This window comes from Numenius arquata, chromosome 8 (assembly GCF_964106895.1).
Source record: "Numenius arquata chromosome 8, bNumArq3.hap1.1, whole genome shotgun sequence".
Taxonomy (NCBI): Eukaryota; Metazoa; Chordata; class Aves; order Charadriiformes; family Scolopacidae; genus Numenius; species Numenius arquata.
The window spans coordinates 57142496-57167063 of NC_133583.1; the positions used below are offsets into that span (position 1 = coordinate 57142496).

The window sequence follows — 24568 nt, forward strand, 5'->3', positions numbered from 1 at the left end:
AGGGTAGAGGAAGAAACATGGCTTCTCTGCGCGGAGGATGGAGTTATTCAGCCTCACTGCGCGTCTCAGGGCTGCTCGTTAAAGGCGCGTGTAGTGTGATCAGAGACCCTTCGCAGATTTTGACTGGGCAAGCTTCTTCTAAACTAAGTCACAGTATGGAATAGAGGAGGCAAAAATAAACTAGTATCAAAAAGAGATTTAAAAAAAAAAAAAAAAAAGCAACTCTTACAAACCAATCCCAGGTCTTGACTCAGTGCTGTTTCTCATATATAGTGCTATACAATTTAGTCGTGAGTTGTTTGTTTTTTTCCTCGCAGGCATTGGAAATCTTCATAGTAAAAAAACACCTAAGATGGCCAGCTTTCCAAAAATCCCTTTGTGTTCATTAGGCTATGAACAATTTGGCGTTCACTACAACATGAACACTCAAACCAATTGCACATCCAGAACTCCGGCACCTCTCTTTGTTTGTTCGGCTTTTGTATTTTGTTTGTTTGTTTCTTTTCCTTTCTCATTGTCGCTTTTGACTTAGTTGACCACCACCCCTTTCATCCAAATGTCGCAAGTTGAAAAGACCACAGAGTAAGACTTTACTGGTCGGGCAAGAAAGTCTCTCCCTACATTCTACTGTCTGATGAGATTTGAGAGCAGCAGGTAGTTGCTGTCAGCAGTCATTTTTTTTTTTTTTTGAAAAAAAAAAAAAAATTAAAATAAAATACAACACCCATCCAATCTCTCAAAGGTCTACACCATGTTGTGATGGTTATTCCGCTCGATGATGTCCACAGGTGAAAGGATCTCCTTCCGGATGGGCGGTGGAGGCAGGCAAGTCTTTGTCTTGGGTTTGAAGAGATCTGAGACATAAAACACCTGCAGGAATAAGTGGAAAAGGCAAACTTAGCCACGTTGGGTGTTGTTTTGTTCAAAAATTTGGTTTACAGAATATATACATATCTTTAAGCTGCAAAAATAGCACTTTTTGTGCTACTGAATGCCTGCTCGTAACACTTATAACTGTAATCCTAAGCGCCTGGTACCACCTTTCTGTAGAATACGGAAAAAGGCTCAGGCCTCACAAAACACTGTGTAAAAACATTACAGAACAATTTCATTTCTCACTGCGTAATCACCAAGTGCAACACCCAAACCTCCCCTGGTCGGGTTGAAAAGCCAGGAAACAGATACACGACCCACACTCCAATAAAATAACAGAGGTCTCCAAAGGGCTGGCCTGACTCATAGCGAGTGGTTTTACGGATGGAATTGGCGTGAAACAATTCACTCAGCCAGACATAAGGTAGGCAATTAAAAGCTTTCAAATCCAAGCTGCTTTAAAAGTTATCAACAATGAGTCAACAGTGAGTGATGCTCTCCTCTTGCCCCACCAAGACAGCGGTACAGAGCCAGGGTCTGGTCCTGAAGCCAAAGTCTAAGGAGAGGAGGAGCTATTCCTGACTACTTCTTCCTAAATATCCCGTGATGTAACCCCTCTCCCGGATGTGAAAAAGCCAGTGCTTGGCAATTTCGGGAGGTAGAAACACAATAAGAAACAAAGTGCTGGGAGGAAACTTCCACATCCTCCCTTGGCAGCCGCTGCACAAAGCTTATCGCTCCTCCAGGACGGGGGCACTTTCTCCCTTGCCAAACCTCTGCCTCACGCCAGAAGGGAAAAGAGTCAGACAGCGCGGATCCTCTGGCCGGGGCAAAAAGTGGTGAGGATTCATCCTTTTGTTAGCTGGCACGAAAGCCCCAAGCTTCGGTCCTGCTGCCAGCCCAAAATTTGCCAGCTTATCTCGGACATCCTTAAGCACCGATAATTCAGACCGAGCTGTGGGTTTGCTGAGCCGAAGTCCCAGGAGGAGCACCACGTGGCCGTAGGAATTAGCAGCACTTTTGAGTTTTCTCCCACGATACTTTTAATACATTTAAGCAACAAGATAAATCAGGGGGAAAAGGTCCAAGGTGCTCCAAGGAATAATATTAGGTTAGTACATCCAGGCTGGGTAACACAGGGATGGAGCAAAGATTATTCCCCATCTGCATTTCCACATTTTTTAGCTTCCCAGAGCCCTCTGGAGCAGGTCTAGCTGTCTTTGGCAACAACTTTTGCAAGTCCCTACCAGCACAGGAAGATAAGGAGCTGAGCTGAACAGACAGTGAACCTGCTGTAAGCAGCAGTTCACTCCTACAATTATAACCGGGGATGCAGGAAACTGAGCTGTTGTTGCTCGGTTTTTATTGCTTCGTGGAAAAGCAGGGAAGGAGCTGACACATAACCCAGCTCTTTTTTTTTTTTTTTTTTTCCCCCAGAGTATGTACTGCTGTCTGGCTCCCTAGTTGTGTAACAGAGCTGATAAAGTTGTTTACAGGGAATCCAAGTGGCAGCGTTTGGTTAAATAACAGGATCCAGCTGAACCCGCCGAGGATCACAAGCTGGAGTCTGGCCTCTCGCTGCAGCATCGCGGTGCAAAAGCACGTTGAACTGCTCTGGCAATGGTTTTATTTTGGGCCATTAATAACTGTAAAAAACCCCCTTTGGCTGGCTTGGTGCGTTTCTGATGCCACCTCCTTCTCTTGCCCACCTCGGAGAGCTGGATCCAATCAAAAAGATGTCCAATTTCTGCACCAAGATAGCCATGACAAATCAATTTATGGGAGGAGATTGCCTAGTGCAAGAAGCATATGGGGATTACACCAAGTCTGGTCCTTATTTTGGACAGGAATGAGTTATGGTGGAGTGTCATCCTGGGTATTTTAGCTTTTACTGTGCTGCTCGCTGCTTTTCAGGGTTTAATTCAGAGACTGGGTAAAAGGTTTCATTTCTCTTTAAACTGTATTTCTCTTTAACATGGCTGGAGGTTATATAAACACTTATAGGAATCATGAAACGTGATCTTTGGGGGTTAAAACAGTGTGTTAAATCCTTCTAATGCTTGAACTGTTTAACACAAAAAAGGACTAATAAACGTGCAAAGTTTTTCACTTGGATTAGCTCCATTTCCTGTAGAAGGTGCTCTCCACCCATAAAGAAAACCTGACAGCAGAAGACTGAGGGTGTATTATACGAAGTAAGCCAATATCTCATACTGCCACTTAACAATTCCTATTCCTTTTCAGTATATTGAAGAAATCCTTAATCACAGAGAGGTCAAAACAATTCATCTAAGCTAACCAGAGCAACACCAGGAGCATGTCCTTCCAACACCTCCCCTTTTTCTCTCTCCCTCAGATGAGACATAAACTACACAACACATAGCTGGCTACCTACTAGGCACATAAAAACTATTTCCATCTAAGAAATCCTCATCATATTTCACCCTGGATCCAAGTCCAAATGTTTCATCAGCTGGAAGTGCTTGACACTAATGTCTTCTGCTTGTTATTTCAGGCACTGAAGGACAAACGTGTCTGCTGCAGCACAACCTGGATTTAAACTCCAGCAGCCCTCAGAGATGAAACCCACAACTGGTTTCTACTGAAAATTACAGCCTGATAACTATGGTATTTTAATGGGCCTTAACTATCATCAGAGCGGCCTCTTGAAGGTTTTGCTGGGGGAAGGAGTGTCTGGGAGCACCCAGGGTGGGTTGGAGGTGACGATTCTCGAGGTCCTTCCTTCTGCTTCAGAGCATCCCATGCACGAGAGCTGGATCCCAGACATAGGACATATCAGTAACTGCTCTGATATACCAGTGATTTTAGCAAAAAGCTGCTAAACTCTACATTTAATGCAAACACCAGGGAGTCTCAGTGTGACTCTTCCCCTTGTCCCTTGCTGCCACCTCCCAAAAGGAAGGAAAGTCTGCCAGCCCCTCTTGGGGAATGGCTCACGCCAGCAAAGCCAGGTTTGGGAGAACAAGAACATATCGCTGGTTCTTCACAAGCTGCTGAAATGGGACAAGGATTGGGTTTAAACCCTGCCCAACTCCTAAGCTGCCGCCTGAGATGTCCCCAGCCACCAAGTCATGCCTGCAAAGGGTTTGGAGCCCCCTCCACAAGCCGGCTGGGAAGAGCAGCGCAGGTTGCCCTGGGCTGGCACGCAAACCCGAGCCTGCCTGTGAAATTCCAGGCAGCTGCTTCCTATGTCGGTTTACCTTGACACAGGAAAACCAGCCCAGCACCGCCACAGCCTCCCCTTCCCAGTACAGCTTCCAGCTGCCGGAGGGACGGGAGGGGATGGCCAGCCCTGCCTGCTTGTCCCAGCCGGGAAGCATCCGGACGGCCGTCCCGAGCATCCGGAGAGCTATTGTCTTTCTGAAACCACTGCTGGGATCCAGGGATGGATCGCTTGGTCCCTGCTTCCCCTATATATTGCTGTTATCCCATCTCTCAAGCAGAAAGACATACAGAGGGGTAAATAGCCCCTTGTAAAACTGTCTGGAGATGTGCACTTGATGTCCCGACAAACCCACACGATACAAGTTCAGGCACCCGGACTGAGACAAGCTCCTCCATTGCTGCCCACGTCACCCAGGGCCTTTTCTCCCAAGGCTACCAGCACTGCCATCGTGGTGCTAATAGCCGACTGCTGGGATAGGAAAAGATTTCCAGGATCTGGAGAAAAACCCTGACAATACTGGAATGAAGGACATGGGACCTGTAACGCTCTCGCTGCGAGCGGGTGTTACAGCAGCACATTCTTCTCTGGTTTCCCTCTCTAAGTCTGCCGGCCCCGCACGGGACATCGGCATCAGACAACGGCAAAACTCAACAGCTACTGCTCAGAGAGTTAATAATACTTCATAAAAACTTCCCGACAATGACATTTTTGTCTTAGCTTTGGAATATTATCGATGAGTGGAAAGTACATAAATAGCCTATTTTCTCTCCTTGCAAAATATAACGTTAGCGTACTTAATTCCTTGCCTCCAGGGCTGCTTTACTTTTAGATCAGTAAAAAAAAAAAAAAAAACCAAAAACCACAACACAACCCCAGAAAACAACCTAAGAAGGTGGTAAGCTTGGTTTCAGGAGTTCGTACAGATACAGGAACGACCCTAGCCCCCAGCCCCTTTCTTTCCATACACGGCAGCCACCCGACCCGGTGCCCCCCATCCTGCCTACTTTAAACTTTTACAGGTGTCACTTCGAGTTAGAGGGCTGCGCAATCAGGTCACTCTTTGGAAAGCAAATTGCACGAGAACCAGCCCAGCAGCCGCAGACAAGCGGGCACGGCTTTTGTTCGCTGCTTTCTCACCAGCCCTTTTGCTACATTAAAAACCCACCAGCAAACGAGGCGCCCGGCCTCCCCTCGCCGGGCAGACACCGGCTCCCGCTCCCAGGGGGTGGCTTGTGGGTGGGTTGTGCAGGGAAGAGCCATAATGCCAACTACCCCAGTCTCCCCATTTGGGTTCTGGCGGAAAGCCCTGCAAACGAGCTGGTGCTCGTTACCGAGAGCGGCTGGAGAAGGGCCACGAAGATGATCAGAGGGTTGGAGTACCTCTGCTGTGAGGACAGGCTGAGACAGTTGGGGCTGTTCAGCCTGGAGAAGAGAAGAAGGCTCTGAAGAAACTTTATAGCCCCTTCCGGTATCTGAAGGGGGCCTACAAGAAAGCTGGAGAGGGACTTTTTACAAGGGCTCGTAGTGATAGAATGAGAGGTAATGGCTTCAAACTGGAAGAAGGGAGATTTAGATTAGATATTAGGAAGAAATTTTTCACTGTGAGGGTGGTGAGACACTGGAACAGGTTGCCCAGAGAAGCTGTGGATGCCCCATCCCCGGAGGTGTTCAAGACCAGGCCGGATGGGGCTTTGAGCAACCTGGTCTGGTGGGAGGTGTCCCTGGCCACAGCAGGGGGGTTGGAACTCAATGATCTTTAAGGTCCCTTCCAACCCCAACCATTCTGTGATTTTATGGGAGAGGGAGATACTCTCCCTTGTCTGAATGCCTTTTCAGTGTCCCGAGCTGCCCAAGTGAAGGGGCCTTTTGCCCAGGAGCCTCCTGGACCCTCAAAGCTGATGGGGTAAAACCCCTAAATCTTGTACTTCTTGCTGAATATGCTGCTTGTTCAGTGGGGGACAAAAAGAACTGCTTCACCCCTCCAGCACAGCAGTGCTGTTGCTCGCAGGGAGGGGATAGCACCGGTGGCCGGGTACCCGTTGGAGCACCCATCATTGGGCTGGTAGGATGCTCTGCTCTTGGACTGTGGTCCAGCTGCAAACAATGATTGCACATGCTGTCACACAGGGGTGACACTGGACTGAGCCAGCGTTCACACTGCCTCCTGCCACGTCCCCAGCTGTAACGAGGGGGTTACGTGAGCTCACAGCACCACAGGTGCCCCCTAATCCTCTAGGGCCCCCACCAGCATCACTGATGCCCATCCTTGCCTGGTTTGCCGTACTCACCACGCAGTAAGCCACCAGGGCTCCCTGTGCAAAGCCAGCCAGCACGTCGGTAGGGTGATGCTTGTGGTCCGACACACGGGACAGGCCGGTGTAAAACGCCATCATGATGAGGGTGAACTGGAGGAGGGGGCGGAGCAGGCGGGCTCCCTTCCACGTGAATCTGGCCTGCAGATAAAACTGCGGGGAAGAGAGGAAAAACACACAAAAAAGGTTGCATTACTTTGAGGGTAGCAAAGGAGAAGCTGTGCCCAAAATGTGCACACACGGCAGCAACTGCTCTGTGGGGCTGACCGTGGGACAACCGCACCCCTGTGGCCCAAGGAGGGGGAAGTTGTCAAAGAAGGAGGATGCTCTTTGCAAAATTGTGGTCTCCAACATGAATAGGGGAGTGGAGCTGGAGGGATTTTTAACCTGCAGAGACATATGGGTACAGCCCTTCCTTGGTGAGCCAGGGTCAGGAGCTTGGGACCTCCTGAACCACGGCTCACCCTCCAGCCCTGCTTCAGCCTCCAAGTCCATCAAGGTCACACACAACATCCCATCAGGCTGAGTAAGAAAATTCCTCCCCACTGCTATTTAATGTGTAACAGAAGCAAGGGCCCAGATTTGGGGCACGCAGGACCCACATCATCTCTCAGAGGAAAACCAGGAATCAACACGTGCCGCATTTCCTGAGCCAGCCCTGAGGATTTCCAGACACAGCCGCAAAATGCAATTTTGTGGATGCAAAATGCAATCCTCTAACGTTGCCACCATGTTTCCCAGCCCAAGCCCCAGGGTTTGCAGGTGCACAGCGAGAAGCCACCCCACCGCATGGGATGGGAAGTCAACTCCTACCCAGCGAGAGAAAAGCAAGGTCCCGGCTCGACCCAAAAAGACAAAGCTGACATGATATCAAATGGAGATTGTCCCTTCCTCTTGACTATCTCGGGCCCGTTTCCATTTCGACCAGTGGGCACAGCTGGTTCCTGTGGGAACCGGGAAGCCGGGCAGGAAGAGAGGACAGGAAAACGGCCACCCGCTGCCCACGGATGAGCGGGGCCAGGCACAGCGCAGGGAGGAAGGCTGCGGGAAGGGAGGGACACAGCAGTAACCTCAAGGCTCAGGGGGAAGAGAGGCCCTCGATGGCTAGAAGAGTGCAAAAGTGCCTGGAAAATGCTGTTCGGCTCCTGTAGCTGGGACCCACTGCCTGTGGGCTCAGCTGCCACAGGTATTTGCTGCCTGTTCCTAAACGAAGAGCTGGAAGTCAGACCCAGCGTGCTTCGTGGGACTCTGCAACATCAGAGGGCTGGAAAGGGGTTTAATACCTATTTACGATCCCTTTTACACAGCCAGAGCAGTTTACACTGCCTTGATATAAAAGGGAATGAAGCTCTTGCTGGGTTCCCTGAAACCACAAATAACTTAATGACACCATTTACCTATAAAAGCAGAATTAATTGGAAAGCTGATAAGGGGGAAGCATCAGTTTAGCCAATTTAGTATGTTTGGCTGTTGCATAAACATTATACTTACCCCTTTTTGGAAAGAACACACACTGGGCTCTTTAGAGGAAATTAAACATCATGCCATTTGAATGGAGCAGATGCTCCAAATTATCCAAATTGTTAGCCAATTAACATGGGAAAAGAGCAGTACCAAAACAGCTCGGTGCTGGCTAATGCACATTATGATTCTGGGGAATATATCTGCAAACCAGCCCGAGGCTGGGAACAGAGCCATGTCACCACAGCACATACCCCACACCATCCAAACTCCTGCACACGATGCTACGGGATGAGTTACAGCTCTCTAGATCCCCACAGCAAACCCATACTGGTGTAGCCCAGCAAATGGACCACTGGGCTGGCTCTCTAGTTTGTGAGGATAATTTCTGTCATCTTGGGAAAAAGAAAATTCAGCTACCAACGTATCAAAATTAAGAGGCATATTCTGTCCAGAGAGACCTTAAAAAAAACCAAAACCAAACCAAGAAAAACCCAACAAAGCCCCACCACCGACGAGGAGGTGCTTTCCCTCCAGGTAAAATGCAGCCATCTCTGAGCTGGAACGCTGGAGCTGTAAAATAACACAACCGCATCCTGCGCAGTCACTTGCAGTGAATTAACAGCAGGCACTTCATCCTGCAAGCAAACATCTACGCGGTTCATTAGCGGGGAACTGCATTTTTAGTTTGCCATGCTTAGGCTGCCTGAATTTTCATTGCCATAGTATTTGTGCACCCAGTGATCTGCCACTGAGAATAAGCTGTGCAGGCAGGATACTCCTGGGAATTATTCAGGGAAGGTGGAGACAGAGCACTGAGGACATCTTTAAATAAAACTCGGTGTAGAGACAACGTCCCTTGAAAAAACAGCATTTGTGGAGAGTGGCATTTTTAAAGTACAAAAAAAAAAAGGTATAAAATATGCTTGTACTGCCATGGTTTAGGGTCAGGATTATTTTCAGGTTCAAGAGTCTCAGCCCAGCCCAGGTGACAGTGCAAAACTCAGGTTCCAGTACGCTGTTGCAGAGCAAAATTAGCTCCAAGTATTATATCTTATAAAATATTACTCTTAGTTCTACCAGGAAGACTTGAAATCTAACATCTTACTTTTGTCTTGAGGCTCTGTCATATCAAGCTCCTTAGAAAGAATTTTGCGGCTGGGTAATCTGACATTTGTCCTTTTTGCACAGCCTTGACATCCCCTCAAATTATTTCATCCCACAAGCTTGGACTAAACAGATCATCTACAGGGGAGGATGCAAAGTAGCAACTAAAAATTAGCAATAAGAAGCTAACACTGAGTATGAACACACAATAAAGCAGACACTTCTGGGGCTGAAGCAATTAAAAAATAAACTTGTTTGTATGCTGACCCACTCCTGAAGCACAGCTCTGAACTGCATGCTTAATCTACACAGTTTAGCCCTGGAAAAGGTGTGCAAAGACAGTGCGGTACCTTATGGGGTGTGCTGGGTGCCACCCAAGTCCCCAGCACCCAACTCGCACCCACACCTGCATGTCTTGGAGGAGCAAAACCCACCCAAATAGATGCATCTCAAACACCACAGGATCAGTGTGAGGATCTCAACTGAGCTCCTTTTACTGCCACAATAAAACTCTTGGAAAAGTTGTTTGTTAGTTCCCCATTCACAAGGGGGGGAAAAAAAGGGTAAAAAAAAAAAAGAGATAACAGCACTTTTCGTATTCCACAGGCATATTATGAGCATGCAGTACATCAGAGACAGTGCTCAAACACCAGGGTGCTGAGATCCCATAAGTACTTTAAAGGTGAGCCTCGGGGTGCTCCAAAGTTTGTCTCTGCCCCCAATATGAAAGAAAAACCTGGTTAATAAGAGAAAGTAAAAAAGCCCGAAGGAGAGCGTGGGGGCTGAAAGAATCAGAATTACCCTAAAACAGGAATTAGTGCTATTACTAAGAAATGGGAAGTTCCTGGAAATTTATCTGAAAGCCTTTTTTTTTTTTTTTTTGGAACCTGGGAGCAAATCTGAAGTGCTGCCTGCTAAGGACTGCCAGATTTGGACAGGAATGTGGGGCTGGATGGAGCCCTTCCTGGGAGGGAATGAAGGAGCAAGACCACAACTGGGGTTATTTCCATCACAAGGCAGCAAAAGTCAGGAAAAACATCAACAGGAGCAAGGGTGGATGAAGGATGGAATGAAATAGGATCACACAGAGCAGGAGTTATTTGGAACTCCCATACACTGTCTCCTGGCAGAGGCCAAGTTACCACAAAGCAGATGGCTTGAAGGACGTCACATCGCTCTTCTTCTGCCAGGGGACTTCCACAGTGTTGGTGGGGTCAGCCCGCAGCAACACACAACCCCTGAGCAAACTCATCAAGGGGGAGCTGGCAGGGGACATGGGCTAAAAGCGTCACCTCCAGCCTCCTGGGGCTTTCTGCCACCCAGAAATCCCATCCTGTTCACACTATCCCCACCGCAAGCCTGAATTCCATCAACCACGTCCCTTAGTCACAGCTAAGATTTCCTTCTGGGAAATAGCTGGTCTTGTTTCTCACTGTCTGACCTGAAGTTACCTCCATCTCCAGCCCCATGTGCAAACAAAGTGGTACCCAAAGCCGTATGGGGCCAAAACGCCTCAAAAAACCTAAACCCCAACAAAATACACTGGAAAATCCAGCTGGAGGGAGGGGACCTGCAGAATTCTGCTTTTAGCACCAAGCTGGCCAGACGACAAGGACAGGAGAAGGGCAAAAACCTCCCAGCACCAAAGGGATGCTCTGTTTGCCTCTTCCCTGCCTTCGCTGAGCATACAGCATCCTCCCACCCCATCGGGAATACCCCCATCAGCTCAGCAACGCAGTTCACACCTCGGCCGCTGATGTAATTCCAGCTTATTTGCTTACTTAGGTCACAGCTAAACTTGACTCCAAGTGCACAACCACCACGGAGTTTCCATCACACAGGCACGTCATCGCTCAGTAGCACCAGGGCACTGGGACCTTCTCCACCCTTCAGCAAGAAGCCCCAGTGCAAAGCTTCACGCTTACACAGATACAAAGAAAACCAGCAACATATCTAGTTTTTCATATAAATGAGTAGAACACACTAAAACCCAAATCTGATCTGATGTCTTCAACCTCATCCACTGACGCACATTTAATACGCAAGCTGCCCTGCTTTACTCCCCTTTTATCCAGAATCACCTAACATTACTGAGGGATATTAATTTAGTTTTTCTACATCCTCTTTGTAGTTTCAGGAAATTTCATGCCATTAAAAAAAAAAATTAAAAACTTTAAACATCAGCATTATGGTCTCACGTGCTTGAGGGGATCAGAAAGGTCCCATCGCTCTGTGCAAAGACTCCCCACATCCAGTAAAACAAAACCAAGAGGTGTGGGTCAGGTCCAGAGGGCTGCATGGAATAAGCAGTTACATACCTCCTCTTTCCTCATCCTGCTATAAATACGTATTACAGACTCGCTCAGCCAAGGAGTAACAAAGCAAGGAAAATTAAGACAAAGAGGATTACCCAAGCGTAATTTCCCCTTTTAAATTTTTTATACAAAGGCCTGATGTTAATTGGGTGTTCTTGGTGACAAGAAGGCTGCGAGAAACTTAGTCCCAAAGTCTCAGTGTCTAGAACTAAATCCCAGGAGATTTTACTGTGTTGCAAGTGCCTTTCCCTGGGACTTTTCCCCCAAAGCCCTCCGGGGCTTGGCATCTATCCGCATTTTCCTACTGGGAGCCCGTGGACAAACTGCTTCTCCTTGATGGATACTGCAGGGCTTGAGGTGATGGGGAAGCTGTGCTCACCCATCCACCAGCCACCAAACTCCCAAGAAAATCCAGCCCCACGGTGCAGGTGAAGCCCCACGGGATGTGTGGGAATCCAGGTATCTTTTAACAGACCAACTAAAGCTTTCTGGCACCCGTCTCCATCAGGTGAGGCAAACCTGAAAACATTATAATTCAGAACAGGCTCTAAGAGTGAAGCCAGGGAATGCCAGGAAAGACGGGAAGTGACTTATCCTTGAAATATGAAGTATTGTTCAACAGGGAACGCGCTCAGGACGCGGCTGATCAGCCAAGCTTCTGCAGCACTTGCTCAGCCCCACAAACGCCCCCACTCTGCAAAGGCTCCCGGCAAACTCCTGGTACCCAAAGCATCAGCAGCAACCTGCTGTGGCACAGCCCTCACTTCCCAGGAACCGGAGAGCAATGGGGTTTTGTTTTCATTGAGGTGATTCCATGATTAAATCCATCAAACCCACTTCCTGCAGGCACTGGCACAGGGGATGCCACCTTTCTAACCAGGCTTCTTAAAATCCATTCAATCACTGAGCTGGGAAAGGCAGCAGGGTTTATTTTGCATTAAATAAAATCCCTCTGGGTTATTATAACCTCATTTATTATTTTTTTTTTTAAATTGTTTTGGGGCATTATCAGCCTCTCCAACATGACAGATTTTCTGTCTCCCTTTTTCTATGAGATTTCTCGTTCAGGCTCTGGCAGCGGTCAGGGAGCTGGAGTGATGGAGAGCAGGGTGCTGCGAGACAACGTAGAATCATAGAGTCATTTAGGTTGGAAAAGGCCCCTCATATCATTATTTCACCAACTCCGATATGCACCAGGTTACACTGTCTCATCTCAAGTTGCCTTTTTCTCCCTTCAATTTATGACTGAACACTTGGGGTAATTTTTCCCCTGACTTTTTAAGGCACAAAGCAACTGAACAGCTGGTCAGATGGAACTTGGTACCAACCTTATCCCAGGTTTGGGACAAGGAAAAAAATAAAATAAAATCATTCTTAAGGGATTGATGGTCAAAACTCCTCCATGGAGAGGGACAAGTGGAGGAGCCTGTTGTCCCGGATCAGGCAGGGAGAAGGGCAGAGGCTGCTGATAGCTCAAGTACTCCCTTATGGGGACAGGGAAGGGCAGTAAAGAGATATCAGAGAGAGCTTTCTGCTCCCAAGCATTACACAGGAACTAGATGCCACTTTTGAAGCCTGCTACAAAGTTAGAAAGAAAATGAGGCAGCAGGCATTGGTGCAAAGCAGTTTTGGGGTCTCCAGTGCACCTCCTGCAACTGGCCACTGGCATTCCTGCTGTGCTGCCACAGACCGTTTCATTTCTCACTTGCTCCATCACCGCTGGCTTTTCAGAAAAGCACGGAAAAAACCTGGCAAAGCCACATGGTCTGTGTGGAAACAGGGTCAAGCCCTGTCAGCTTTGGGCAGCTACTGCTGAAGTGAGCAGGGTAGGAACGTAGGGAGGGGTCAAGCGCTTGCCCAGCTGGGCACAGTCACCCCAGGTTGGTCCCCTACCCTGAAGGATGCTCCAGGGCATAATCCTGTGAAAAAGGTAAAGCACCGGACTTGGCTTCCAAAAAGGCCCCAGAACAGCACCTCCTGAAAAAAGTTCCTAGAAGGACAACCTGAATCTTCCTGAGGATTTGGAGAAGAACCACCATCAACTTAATAGGGACTGGCATCCTTGCTGATTCCGGCTGCCAGGCTCAAAAGCATCTCGGGCCTGACTTATCTGACTGCCTGTAGAACTCCTTGGAAATAAATAAATGCCGGTGTGAGCGATGGTTCCCAAACGTAGCTCAGAAAGTTTTGCAACAGCTGAGCCTCCTGAGAAGCATTGCTGAGGTGGCTCTGCATTGTAACACAGCTGGGAGGAAATGGCCAAAATGTTTACTGAGAAGGTTTTGGAAAGTTTTAGTTTCTTTTTAAAAAAAAAAATCCAAAAGTTTTCCAAGAACAAAAAGGGAGAAAACGAGGAAAGAATTTAATATGCTGCCCCCAACAGCCTGGAAAGCTTAGTAATTAAATTACAGAAACTGCTCACAGGGAGGGGGAATCCAGGGATGAAAAGGTAGGAGGGAGCAGCGGCAACTTATCTTTTCAGAGGGTAAAGGGATGGGAAGAAAGAGTGCTCATAGATAAATAAAAGCTCACGTTTAATGTTTCTATCAGTGCCATGCTGTTTCTTTGCTTGCTAGTCTGAGTTTACAGGAGATTGCAGGGTGGGGGGGAAGGAGAGGCACAAATCTTGAAAGGAATCTGAAATCTCTCTTGATTATTTTTTTTTTTTTAAATTAATAACAAAAAACAACCTTCAAAACACAAGTCACTATCCAGATCCTCCCCAAAAGGCTGGGTGCGGGTCCAGCCCCCGGGGGGGCAGGCAGGGTACCTCCCACAGCCCCAGCAGGAAGCACCTTGGCAGCCGCCCCGGCCCCAGCCCCGGCGCAGGAAGGGTAGAGCCATTTCTCACTGACAAAGAAAAACAAGTCCCAGCCCTTCGCCCTGGATCCCGACGGGCAGAGGCTGCTCCACCTGCTCCACTGGCACATATGGGAACCAGTCTTCACCCCCCAACAGATCCGGGACGGCGTGTCTTCCCTCTCCATTCATGTAATATTTTGGCTTGCCCCAAACTCTCCCCAGTGGAAACCACAACATGGGGCAAACAAAACTGCACAGGTCATCCACAGATTTAACAGGATTCAGATTTAATCACAGCTTTGGCTATTTCCCAAAGTTGCACAGCCCAGCTATCACCCCAGGAGTCTCCATCCCAAATCACACCACAGGGGCTGAGAGTGGGTCTTTCCACCGTCAGCTTGTTCAGGCTCTTTTTTTCCAACTGACCCTCTATTTCTGATGCTTATTATGCTGTTATTGCTACCATACACGGGTGACAGGGGATAAATCAGCTCCATCTCAAGCAAGGCTGAGGTTACTTACCACCAAATACAGCATGGTGTACAGGGAGAAGGACGCGTGCCCAGAGAAGAAGGATTTCCTGCAAAAACAAAGCAGGTGCTAAGAACCAGCCACTATAATCTTCAGTATTATAATTTCACATGTAATATGGCGAATTGCCTGCGGCTACCAAGAGGGTGCCAAAGCAGAAGGACCCACAACCCCCAATCTTTCGTGTTATAAAACCCCCATTATCTGCCCCGCTCGCCTGCGAGGCAGAAAGCAAACGGATGGGCAGGATGCTCGCATTGTTCGTCCCTTCCTGGTCTATTCGTGGGACAGCAGTTATTTCCAGGATAGCCCAATAACTCATCGTCTCGCCTCAAATAACCAGGAAACCGTAAAGAAATAAGAAGCGAGCAACTTCTCCGGTCGCTTAATGGCAACACATGAAATGCACCACTGGAAACGTCAAATCGAGTATCTGATAGATTTGATGGAGCTCGAAGTGGAGGGACTGATAGCCCTGCCTGCATGGAGTCCCCTTGGAGGAGAAGCCCTCTGCTCTGCCTCACGGGACAGTTCGAGCTGCTCACCATGAGCTCAGCTTTAGGGTGAATTCCCACATTGAGCAACCACTCAGGGAAACAATAGCGTAGAAGTAAAGAGAAAGGAAAAGAAATCTTATTCAGCCAAGTCCCACAATTCCCAAGGGAAACTGCCCGTCACTGGCAGACGGAGCTACAACCTTCACAGAGAAAGCAGCATTTGAATCTTCTATTGCTGGCAGAGAAACCCCAAGACATATTTAGTGTGAGACACCATTTTGGTGGCATCGCTTTGACTCCCCGGGCTCTCACCTGGCTTCCTGGACCTTGCTGTCGCTTCCCCTGCAGGTGTAGTTTTGGATGTAAACTCCCTTAGCGCAGTTGATGGTGGAGAAATCCAAATCGCAAACTTCCAGGAAATGCGGCCGCAAGCGCCCAACGGACACTTTGGCAATGTCTGTGAAGGACTGGCTGATGGCGCAGCCGAAAACGAAGCAGCCCACCTGCTTGTAGAGAGCAGCCACGTAGGGGTTCTGGATAAAGGAATGCGACTTCTCCTTCAGGTAGTGGATGCGGTAGAGCTCTCCCGTTATAATCTGGAGAGGGGAAACGCAACGGAGAGGTTAGAAGGTAGGAAGGATGGTGTGCAAGACCAGCGACGGGTGGCAGACGCAGGGTTGAGATAGCTCTTTGTGCTCTGAGCATCTCGAACCAGGAATCTGCTCCCACAGTGAGGGAGGAGAGCCCACAGCCCAGCATCTCTCCATCCTCCTCTTCCCCTTCCCTCTCAGGAAGGGATTGCAGTGCTCAAAGTGTTGCTTATGGAAAAATTCCATTAACAAGAAGAAAGGGGAAAAAAAGCTAGATTTTGGTTTAGCGTGTTGGCATATCTTTACAGAAGTGAAATAGTGCCCCAGATCTACACCAGCATAGCGGAAAAAAAAATATTCAACATAAAACAGATAAAGAATCTGTGTGTGTTTGGGAAGGAGAGGCCTGATCCACTACCCTCTTATCAAACTGATTTTGGAGGAAAACAAATGAGCAGCCTGCTTATCTTCCTCTCTGAAAAACCATGAACACAGAGGAACACTCAGAAAGCCCCAAACTTCCCAGATTCTAGCCCAAAATTTGCCACTATCATACTCCATTCAAGCTGCTCAAATCCTCTATAAACACCAACTATTTCTGGGCATTTCAAGGGGTCTTGCCATTGCGTGGCAGCAAATTACGTATTTCTTGTGATGGGCGTGCTGGGGTTTGACAACATCACTATAAATCACCGTCAGGGAGCAGAGAACCCAGCATCTCATGATCCCGACTCTTAAAAGGCAGGTTAATGAAAATCAGGCTGTGAAATGAAGTCCAAATGTCTCACCTCTCCCAAAGAGGCAAAGGCTTAAATTGTTCTCCGTCACGTTACACACCTAGGTTTTGAGCTCCAGATTTACAGCTTTAGGATTTTATTCATTACTTTAAATGTTTTTATACCTGAGTAATAAATCGAGGCTTTTTTTTTTTTCTTCTTCTTTTCAGCCGCCCCCTCGTCCCTGCCCCTCTCTAGTCACAAGGACTGTGATATGTAAAATTAACTGTCAGGAAAATGCCTTCATGTTAATCCCTTTCTGGAGCAGCCAGCAATATTCCTCCCGGTGTGGCAGCCTGCCAGCGGAATGCAGGAGACAAGGCTCCCCTGCCTACCTTTTTTAAAAGCTTGGCACAACCTTTGGAAACTAATAAACTGGAAAAGTATGGCAATTAGACTAAGAGGAGATGAAGCTGTATCATTGTTTGAACTCACTCGTACCAAGGCTTGAAAAAACAAAGGTTGACCTAAGGCAGCTGAAATTGCAGTTAAGCAGGCTTTATCAAAGGGAGATACAACTATAATAATAAAAAATAAAGGCCAAGCGCTGTGCTGCCATGCACAGAAATACTTTGGGTGGCTGCTCCAGGGTTTACATGTCACCGCTGAGATATACTCTTGGAAGTCTGGTTGTGACCAAGAGTTGTCTGGGGAGCTGCAGCTAACTGGCTCCAGCATCATTTTAATCCTCTCGGACTCCAAAGACGATGGTTTATCTCTATTTTGGACCACCTTCCAGCACAAGCTGGCAGCCAGGAAATCTACTGGCATGAGAACCACAGAGGGAGGTTGGAGCATCTCCTGCTTCTCTGGCAGGAGGTGACTCCAGGGTGTCTCAGATGGACACAGATGCTCCTGCGCGAGGGCACAGCCACCACCTGCAGCCTCTGAAAGCCTGAATTTGTAAGAAGAGGAGCCACAATGCTCAAAACTCATGGCTTTTGCAGAGGGGAGACAGGCTGAATTAAGGATGACACCTGATACTGGCGGATGTGCCCTTACTCCAAACTCACAAACAAATCCACGTAAACCCGAGGCTCTCGGCCTGGGAAAGGCATGTGACCATTTTAAACAGGGACCAACAAAAGTCTAGGGATTAATATTTTTCTCTCACCGTTGGTGGTCTGGGTAATTGCACACATGTAGCAGATTGTAAATTGGAGACTCCATTCCCTCGCTAACACACTGCTGGGCAGCCATGAGCCCTCCCCACTTAGTTAAAGCCATGGCTCAACCTTAATGAGAAGCTAAATATTGGGTAAATTTGTTTTCTTGGCAGTGCCGTCCCAGATAAAGCCGGACGGTGAAAAACTAATGCAGCACAGATGTGCATGAACTGAAAGGACATCCTGAAAAAAAGCAGCAAGTCTTAAAGACATTAAGTTCTTCATATGGCTTGAACTTCTGGTGAGCCATCCGCGTGGGACATGTGCCATACCTACATGATAGGCACAGCTCCTGGGCGACTGTCACACATATTTAAGAAAGACGGTCACTAGAGAGAAGCCAATATCAAACTTTTCTGTCTGTGAACACCTTTTGCAGGCATTTGGTTGTCATGCCCATTTTATCATTATCATAAGGTATCACCAGCAATCCCATTAGCCAGTAATTACTTTTAGAGCTTATGTCCCTGGCGTAACGATCTCTGTGTCTAATCACGTTGAAGCATACCGCCTTCAACTGTAAAACAACCAGCTAATCCAGCCATGTAACTCAGATCATCTAGGAAATTAGTTTCCTTAGGAATTTTTCACAGGCTTTCAAGACCTGTTGTGTGTGGAGACATGGGGCACCACAGCAGTGGTACCCACACAAGGCTGAGGAAGAGGAAAGTGCCACCTTCCTCTGGCCATCCTGGGGACCATCAACATGCTTCTGTGCCTAAGATGATCAAATTAACCATCTTCCAGCAGAAAGAGCAACCAGGAGAGATGTGAGAGCACACAGCCCAGGGGCATGAGTCTCTCCAGGGTCATCTGCATGGAAATTTGCCTAAAGTCAGTAAATTTATAGGTATTAAAGCCAAATGCATATCCTCTCACATCCTGATTGAAGCAAAAGCCTTCTCCTCTGCTGTTTACTTAAATGGCTTGAGGACACCCAGAGAGCTCATCAAAACATGACCTGGACCTTCTACCCCGGGGGTTAGGTTGCCCATAATGCCACGTAAAGCAAGGGCATGAAATCTTGGCTGTGCCATCCAAAACGCCAGCTCCCTGGAAGCCCTCATAACCACTCTCCTGCCTTCCGAAGGCAAACCTTGTGAGCAAAAGGAGCGGAGTCAGTGCTTTGTGGATTTGGAAGGAATTTCTATTATGCTACAGTAATTCTGGTATCTGGGTTACATCTGAAAAAAAGAGGTCAGGCTGACTTGAATTTTCCATGCATGCTGCCATAGAAAAGAAATCTGTTGCTTCAATTCCTCGTTAGCCATTTGTTTCACTCAACAGCAAATAACCGAGCTTTAGAATTTACCTTATTAAGTTACATTTGTTGTGGGCACAGCAAAACCAGGGCAGAAACATCTAATTCTTTGGGGATTTTCTTTCTTTTTTAATTGACCTGCCATTTCGTGGTAGAAAGCTGATGGATCACATAGGCAGCTGATTATGTTTCCAGTTTCTGTTCCAACTCCTGTATTTGCCACTGCCTCATTACCGATCAGAAGCTCACTCCACATGGAGCCGGCGTGCCGATAGCTCAGGCAGTAATGTGAAAATGAGAGGCTTTTTCATTTCATTTTTATGGCTTTTCCACACTCGGGGGTTATTCACCTGCAGGGTAAAATTCTGCCGTGTTTATAGAATTGGGGGTCTGCCACCTTTTGGGCTTATTTTGAGGAGGGAGTGGGGCATAGGAACAAGGCAATTTTGGGGACCTACTTTGCTAAGTGATTATATATGGTTGGGAAACGATGGAGACATTCACAGCACGAAGGAGCAAGGCTGGGGATGGGGTATTACCAAAGCAGGCACCGTGCCATGCTAAAATACCTATTGCCCGTGACATTACTCCTACAAGGAAAGACAAAAGCCAAGAGGGGAACAAGTGCTCCTGACCTCCCTCTCTATCCCTCCCAGGTGAAGGACCAAGAGGAAGGCAGCACCTCAGGGAAAGAACCCAAGCTGTGCTAGCAGCAGGTGAGAAGGAAAACATAGGTACTTTTCATAGGGGAATTTCATCTTCAGCTGGAAGCGTGCAACCAACAATCAGAAGCTCTTGCCTTCTGCCCCAGCACCAGGTACGTGCTGGCATAAGGAGGCTCAGCTCCATGGGCTAGATTCAGCTTTTTGGCTGACATACAAAGCTCTCACCGTGCAATCATTTCCTAGCACAGCTCTAGGAAAGCTGGCAGGAAAAGAGAAACGAGGCAGCATTGGGAAGGTGGTGCATTAGGTACTTTTTACAGTGAGAACTCTAGGAATAATCTCCCCATGGAAGGTTTTAATTGTCTTTTTAATATGGCTGTAATATACAATCTCTTAAAAATCTAATACTAACCTGTGAAACTTTTCCAGGCAGTGGTTAGCTGAAAAGATGTATCTTTATTATTATTTTTTTAAACCTTATAAAATAGGCAAATACCAAGAGTTATTTGAATAGGGACAAACCATGCCAAGTCCTTATTGATACTCAAAGTCTTTTTCCTTCTACTCTGAACTCATACCGGAGGGTGAAAAACCTCTTGTGGAACTCACAGACTTGCCCAAACAGCTTTGGGCCTGTTTACGGGCTTCAAGAATAATCTCATTTCTCCCATTACAAGCTTTCATTTGCAATTGTTTACTGCTCCACGCTCATGCAGAAGCCAGATAATCGCAGAGTAGATGTGCACCTCAGTAGATAGCATGGACACACCAGAAAGACTGCATTAAACCCCCAACGCCGACGGGACGTAGGTGCCATTGGCTAAAGAGGTGACAAAAAGCCATCGGGGATGCTTCAGGGACAGGAGAGGAGGTTTTGCAGGTGGTACTTACAGCGAGGATGGCGATGAGGATGCCCGCAGCACACAGCACTGCGTCGTTGATTGTCTCCATCGTCTTCAGCGGGTACCTGATGCTGTCGTCATCGCAGTAGAAGCCCCGCTGGTAGGGCTGGATTGTGCTTGTTTCAATGATGAGGAAGGGCAACCCAGCTAAGAAAGAAGAGGAGACAATAACCAAATCCATCAGCAACACAGGCAAATACAAATAACCCACCAAAAGAAAAAAAAAAAGGAGACCCAACTAGAAACCCCCTTGCAAATCACACAGAACTGTTCCTGAATGCTTTTCTTTCCATATTGCTATCTTTCCAAAGGGAACAGCATTGGGATTTTTTTTTCCAAGTCGCTCTTGCAGGGAAAAAGCATCTCCTCTGTTATGGTTATCAGATGTCTGCGCTGCCTGGTTTCAGTTAAGCCTTGTGCATTGCAAATATTAATTTACAGGAACGGACCCCTAAAGCAATCCCTCTGCAAAAAGCCATGAAAATAAATCTGGCACTTTTCTCCGGGGAGGGCCTGATGCTCTGCCGAGCGTCCCGCGGCTGGGCAGCCCGGAGCTGTGCAAACAAACACCGGAGGATCGAGTATCCGCACGGCTTCTCCTACCTGGTCAGCCCAGCTCCACTCCGTCCCCACTACTTTCATGCCTCTGAAGCCTTCCTCGGCTCCCTCCTCTCTGCGTTTACAGGGTGTATATATGTTTGTACCTACTAATGCCATAAGATTACGTGCTTTGAGCAGCTGTGGGACGCCCATCTTTGACCCATCCATCTAAGGGGAAGCCGAGCATGCATCCGACCAGCCTATCCACGAGAGCTGCTGAACTCCCATCAGAGCCTGTTCCCCTTCAATCGCATTAAAGTCACGTCAAATCTTCTTTTAAATGCTGTTTGTGAACTTTCTGTGCAGACCTGCATCTGCACAGCTCAGCTGGACCTCTGCACCAGGCATGGAGCAGACATGCTCAAAAACTTGGGGTGATGGGGTAAGATACACACTATGGCGGGGGGACACCTCAAAATTGCTGCACGTATGTAACTCCATATCCTTCAAAGTATTTCAGAGAAATACAGATTGCCTCAAACCTATAAGGAGAGCCCTGGGGTATTCCCCAGCCATGACATTACTTTGGGCAAGGCACCTTCCTTCCCTTTGCCTCAGTTTCCCCATCCATTGCTGCTATCAAGCCCGTCACAGAGAAGAACAGTACATCCCCACCAAAACAAGCCCCAAATTCCCTGAAACCCACGTTCAGAGTAAATCACAAACCACAAGGTACAGGAAACCCTCCTCCCACTTGCAGAGTGAAACCCAGGTAAGGGGGAAAACAAACGCACAGCGGTTCAAGCTGTCCTTGGGCCAAGACAACAGATCTCACACCCAGATCCTACAGAAAGCACAAAGGAGTATTTGTCGACAAGTAACTTGCTTAAGTATCTGTGGGTTTGTTTACACAGCGAGAAGTCTGAGACAGAGGGTTTTTCCTTCTAAAATTAAAAAATAAAATAAAATTAAAAAAAATAAAGTGCTGCTGGGTTCGACCGAAATTTGTCCACGGAACATTTTTAGTGATCACAATCTGCTAGATGCAATTAGCAAAGGTACCATCCTAGGGAGTTAAAAAGTGTCATCAAAATAATGTTCCCCGTCTCCACGTGAACCACTTTCGCTCTTTCACTTTGCACAATCCATTTTGGCTCCTTTTCCTATATGTTAATAGGTTTGCCTAATCCAGGACTATTAAGGGATTTTGTTAGTCTTAAGAAATAGGAAAATATCCATCTTCTGTGAGCAGGGACAACCACACCCGGACCTGAAGCCTCTCAGGCACCCAAGAGCAGCCAGGGTCACCGCTCAGGACCCCTTTGAGATCCTCTCTAAAAAGCTCTAGAAATGGGTTAATTGCAAGCGCTGGGCCCCTCGGTGCTTGGCAAGGCAGGATAGTTTCCACCACACGTGTGAACCAGCAAGGAATGGTTTCAGAACCGCCTGCCCAGCTCAGATTTAGTAAATAAAAAAAATCGGACATCTCGTGTGAATCCAGTTGATCTTCATTCCACTATTTAACCATTTTGATGCCTAGCCAGCTTGGCCCCGAAACACACCTCTTGATGCCAGCAATCCGGTATTAATAGGCCACTTAAAAAAAAAAAATAAAAAATCCTTAAAGTTTCCCAATGAAAAATTGCAGGAGAAGAGCTAACGTCGCTCGGCGCGATCCAATTTCACATGCACTTGAAGCAGCGGCGTAACAGTTGAACTCGGGGAGTAGACATGCCACGGTTACGTGGCTTATTGTTATTTCTCCAGTTCCTCTTGTTAATAGCTTTCACATGACAGGTCTGTAAAACACATGTTCCCACAGACAATAAAATACATCTGAAAGCTAAAACTGGCTTTAAAAAAAAAAAAAAGAAAGAAAAGACAGACAATAGTGTTCCTATATATTATGCGGACCCAGGAATAATAAAGATTTGTTTTCCCTTCATTCATTGAACAGCATGGGGTAGTATTTCCGCGTTTCAATTATATGTACGCTCGCCACAGCTATAATAAGAGCATAACTGACCTATATGGTATACATTTTCTTAAAGTGCGCATAGGCATAGTTTAGAAAATCCAATGGTTTTGTTTTCTCTCCTACAAACTTGTGGTTTAGCGGGATATTGCCAATCAAGTCTTGACATTTTTCCAGCAAAACAGTAACCTCAGATTCCCTTTTTTTTTCCCCCCTTACCTCCCCCCCCCTTTTTTTTTTTTTTATAACATGAGAAACATAAACATACTCTCCATAGCTGAACGGATATTACTTAGAAGACGTAACATGCCTTTGATTTTGAGGGCTGGGTGAGAGGCTGCTCTTTCAGCCATAATTACCCAAGGAAGAGAAGACCCCAGCCCATGGCAAATGGTAAATCGTGCTTAAGATGGCTCTTCTCCCACAAGGTTATTTCTTGGAGGACGGGTTGTCTAAGAGACTAGGTCACCACCCACAATTTTTTTGGCAAGGGGGTTTCAGCACAGAGAAGCCTGCAGCGGTGCCAAAAGGCAGCCAGAGAATGGGTTTTGCAGAAAAACGCTACAGAGGGAAGTCTGGAAGAAGACAGAAAATTAAATGTGGAGGGAGATGCCTTTGGGATCCCTCAGCAAAATACCACAGAGACTTTTTTCACGCTAGGAGATGTGTCAGAGGCAAAGGTGTCCTGAAGTGGGGCTACAGCCCACACATCCTTGGAAGCGACAGGCAAGCAGAGTAGGGTTGTACCATGAAGATGGTACATCTGGCCTCATCACCTCTGCTGCCCCAGTCTACCTCTCCGATTCAGCATTTTAATAGGAAATTCAGATTGCGCATCCCTGACTGCATTGATTTCTACCTACAAATTCAACAGCTGAACCCCATAAAGGTGCTAAGTTTTTGACCTCCACCACATCCCATCCCTACCCATGATACAAACCCATTGAGAATACAAGAAGTATATTTCAGGAAACAATAATGAACGGTGCCTTGCATTGAAGTGAGCGATAGACATACACAAAAAATTTTGGCAAATTGGCAAAAAATTACACCAATTTGGGGATGGTCGCTTTTCTCCAAAAATGGTCCTATCTGGCCGTTCTGTCTGTGATTGCGCCTCATCTACACATACAGACCTACTGCAAAATCTTAAATAAGATTATAGAAGGACTTCATATCCTCCTTAATGCTGGTATCTCCATGCTGAGAAATTACACAGCAGCCTGCGGACCATACCCTAAAGCCCAGAGGCAACCCTGGCACATCCATACAGGACTGTGCAACCAGAGAAATGCTGTTATTCCCAGCTCACAGAGGAAACTAAAGCACAGAACAACAAAGGGATTTGCTTACTCCAATGCAAAAAAGGTAAATGGAGCTGAAATTACCTTATGAATTGTAACATCCTCCACAAGGTGAAGGAAAGGTGGCTTTTTTCCTTATATAAAGGGGATTTTTTGCTTTAATAACAGAACAAGGAAATCCCAACCACATGCTTTTATCTACACTATGCCATAGGAGATCAAACAGGGCTCCAAACCAGGAGCATAACAGAAAGCTCTTGGGGACTGATCCTGCCCCATCCAAACAGGCTCAGCCCTGCTCCGA

General features: G+C 47.2%; 1 protein-coding gene across 1 annotated transcript in view; it reads right to left on the minus strand.

Moving 5' to 3' along the window:
- Positions 1 to 505: 505 nt before the first annotated feature.
- The window catches only part of PLPP3 (phospholipid phosphatase 3), a 45391-nt gene continuing 21328 nt past the window's right edge, over positions 506 to 24568 (minus strand). The window contains exons 2-6 of the mRNA XM_074151713.1: positions 20435 to 20592; positions 15398 to 15681; positions 14580 to 14637; positions 6349 to 6525; positions 506 to 870 (exon numbers count right to left, since the gene is read on the minus strand). Of these exons, the coding sequence (XP_074007814.1) occupies positions 745 to 870; positions 6349 to 6525; positions 14580 to 14637; positions 15398 to 15681; positions 20435 to 20592 (803 nt within the window). The 3' untranslated portion in view covers positions 506 to 744. The remainder of the gene's footprint in view (positions 871 to 6348; positions 6526 to 14579; positions 14638 to 15397; positions 15682 to 20434; positions 20593 to 24568) is intronic.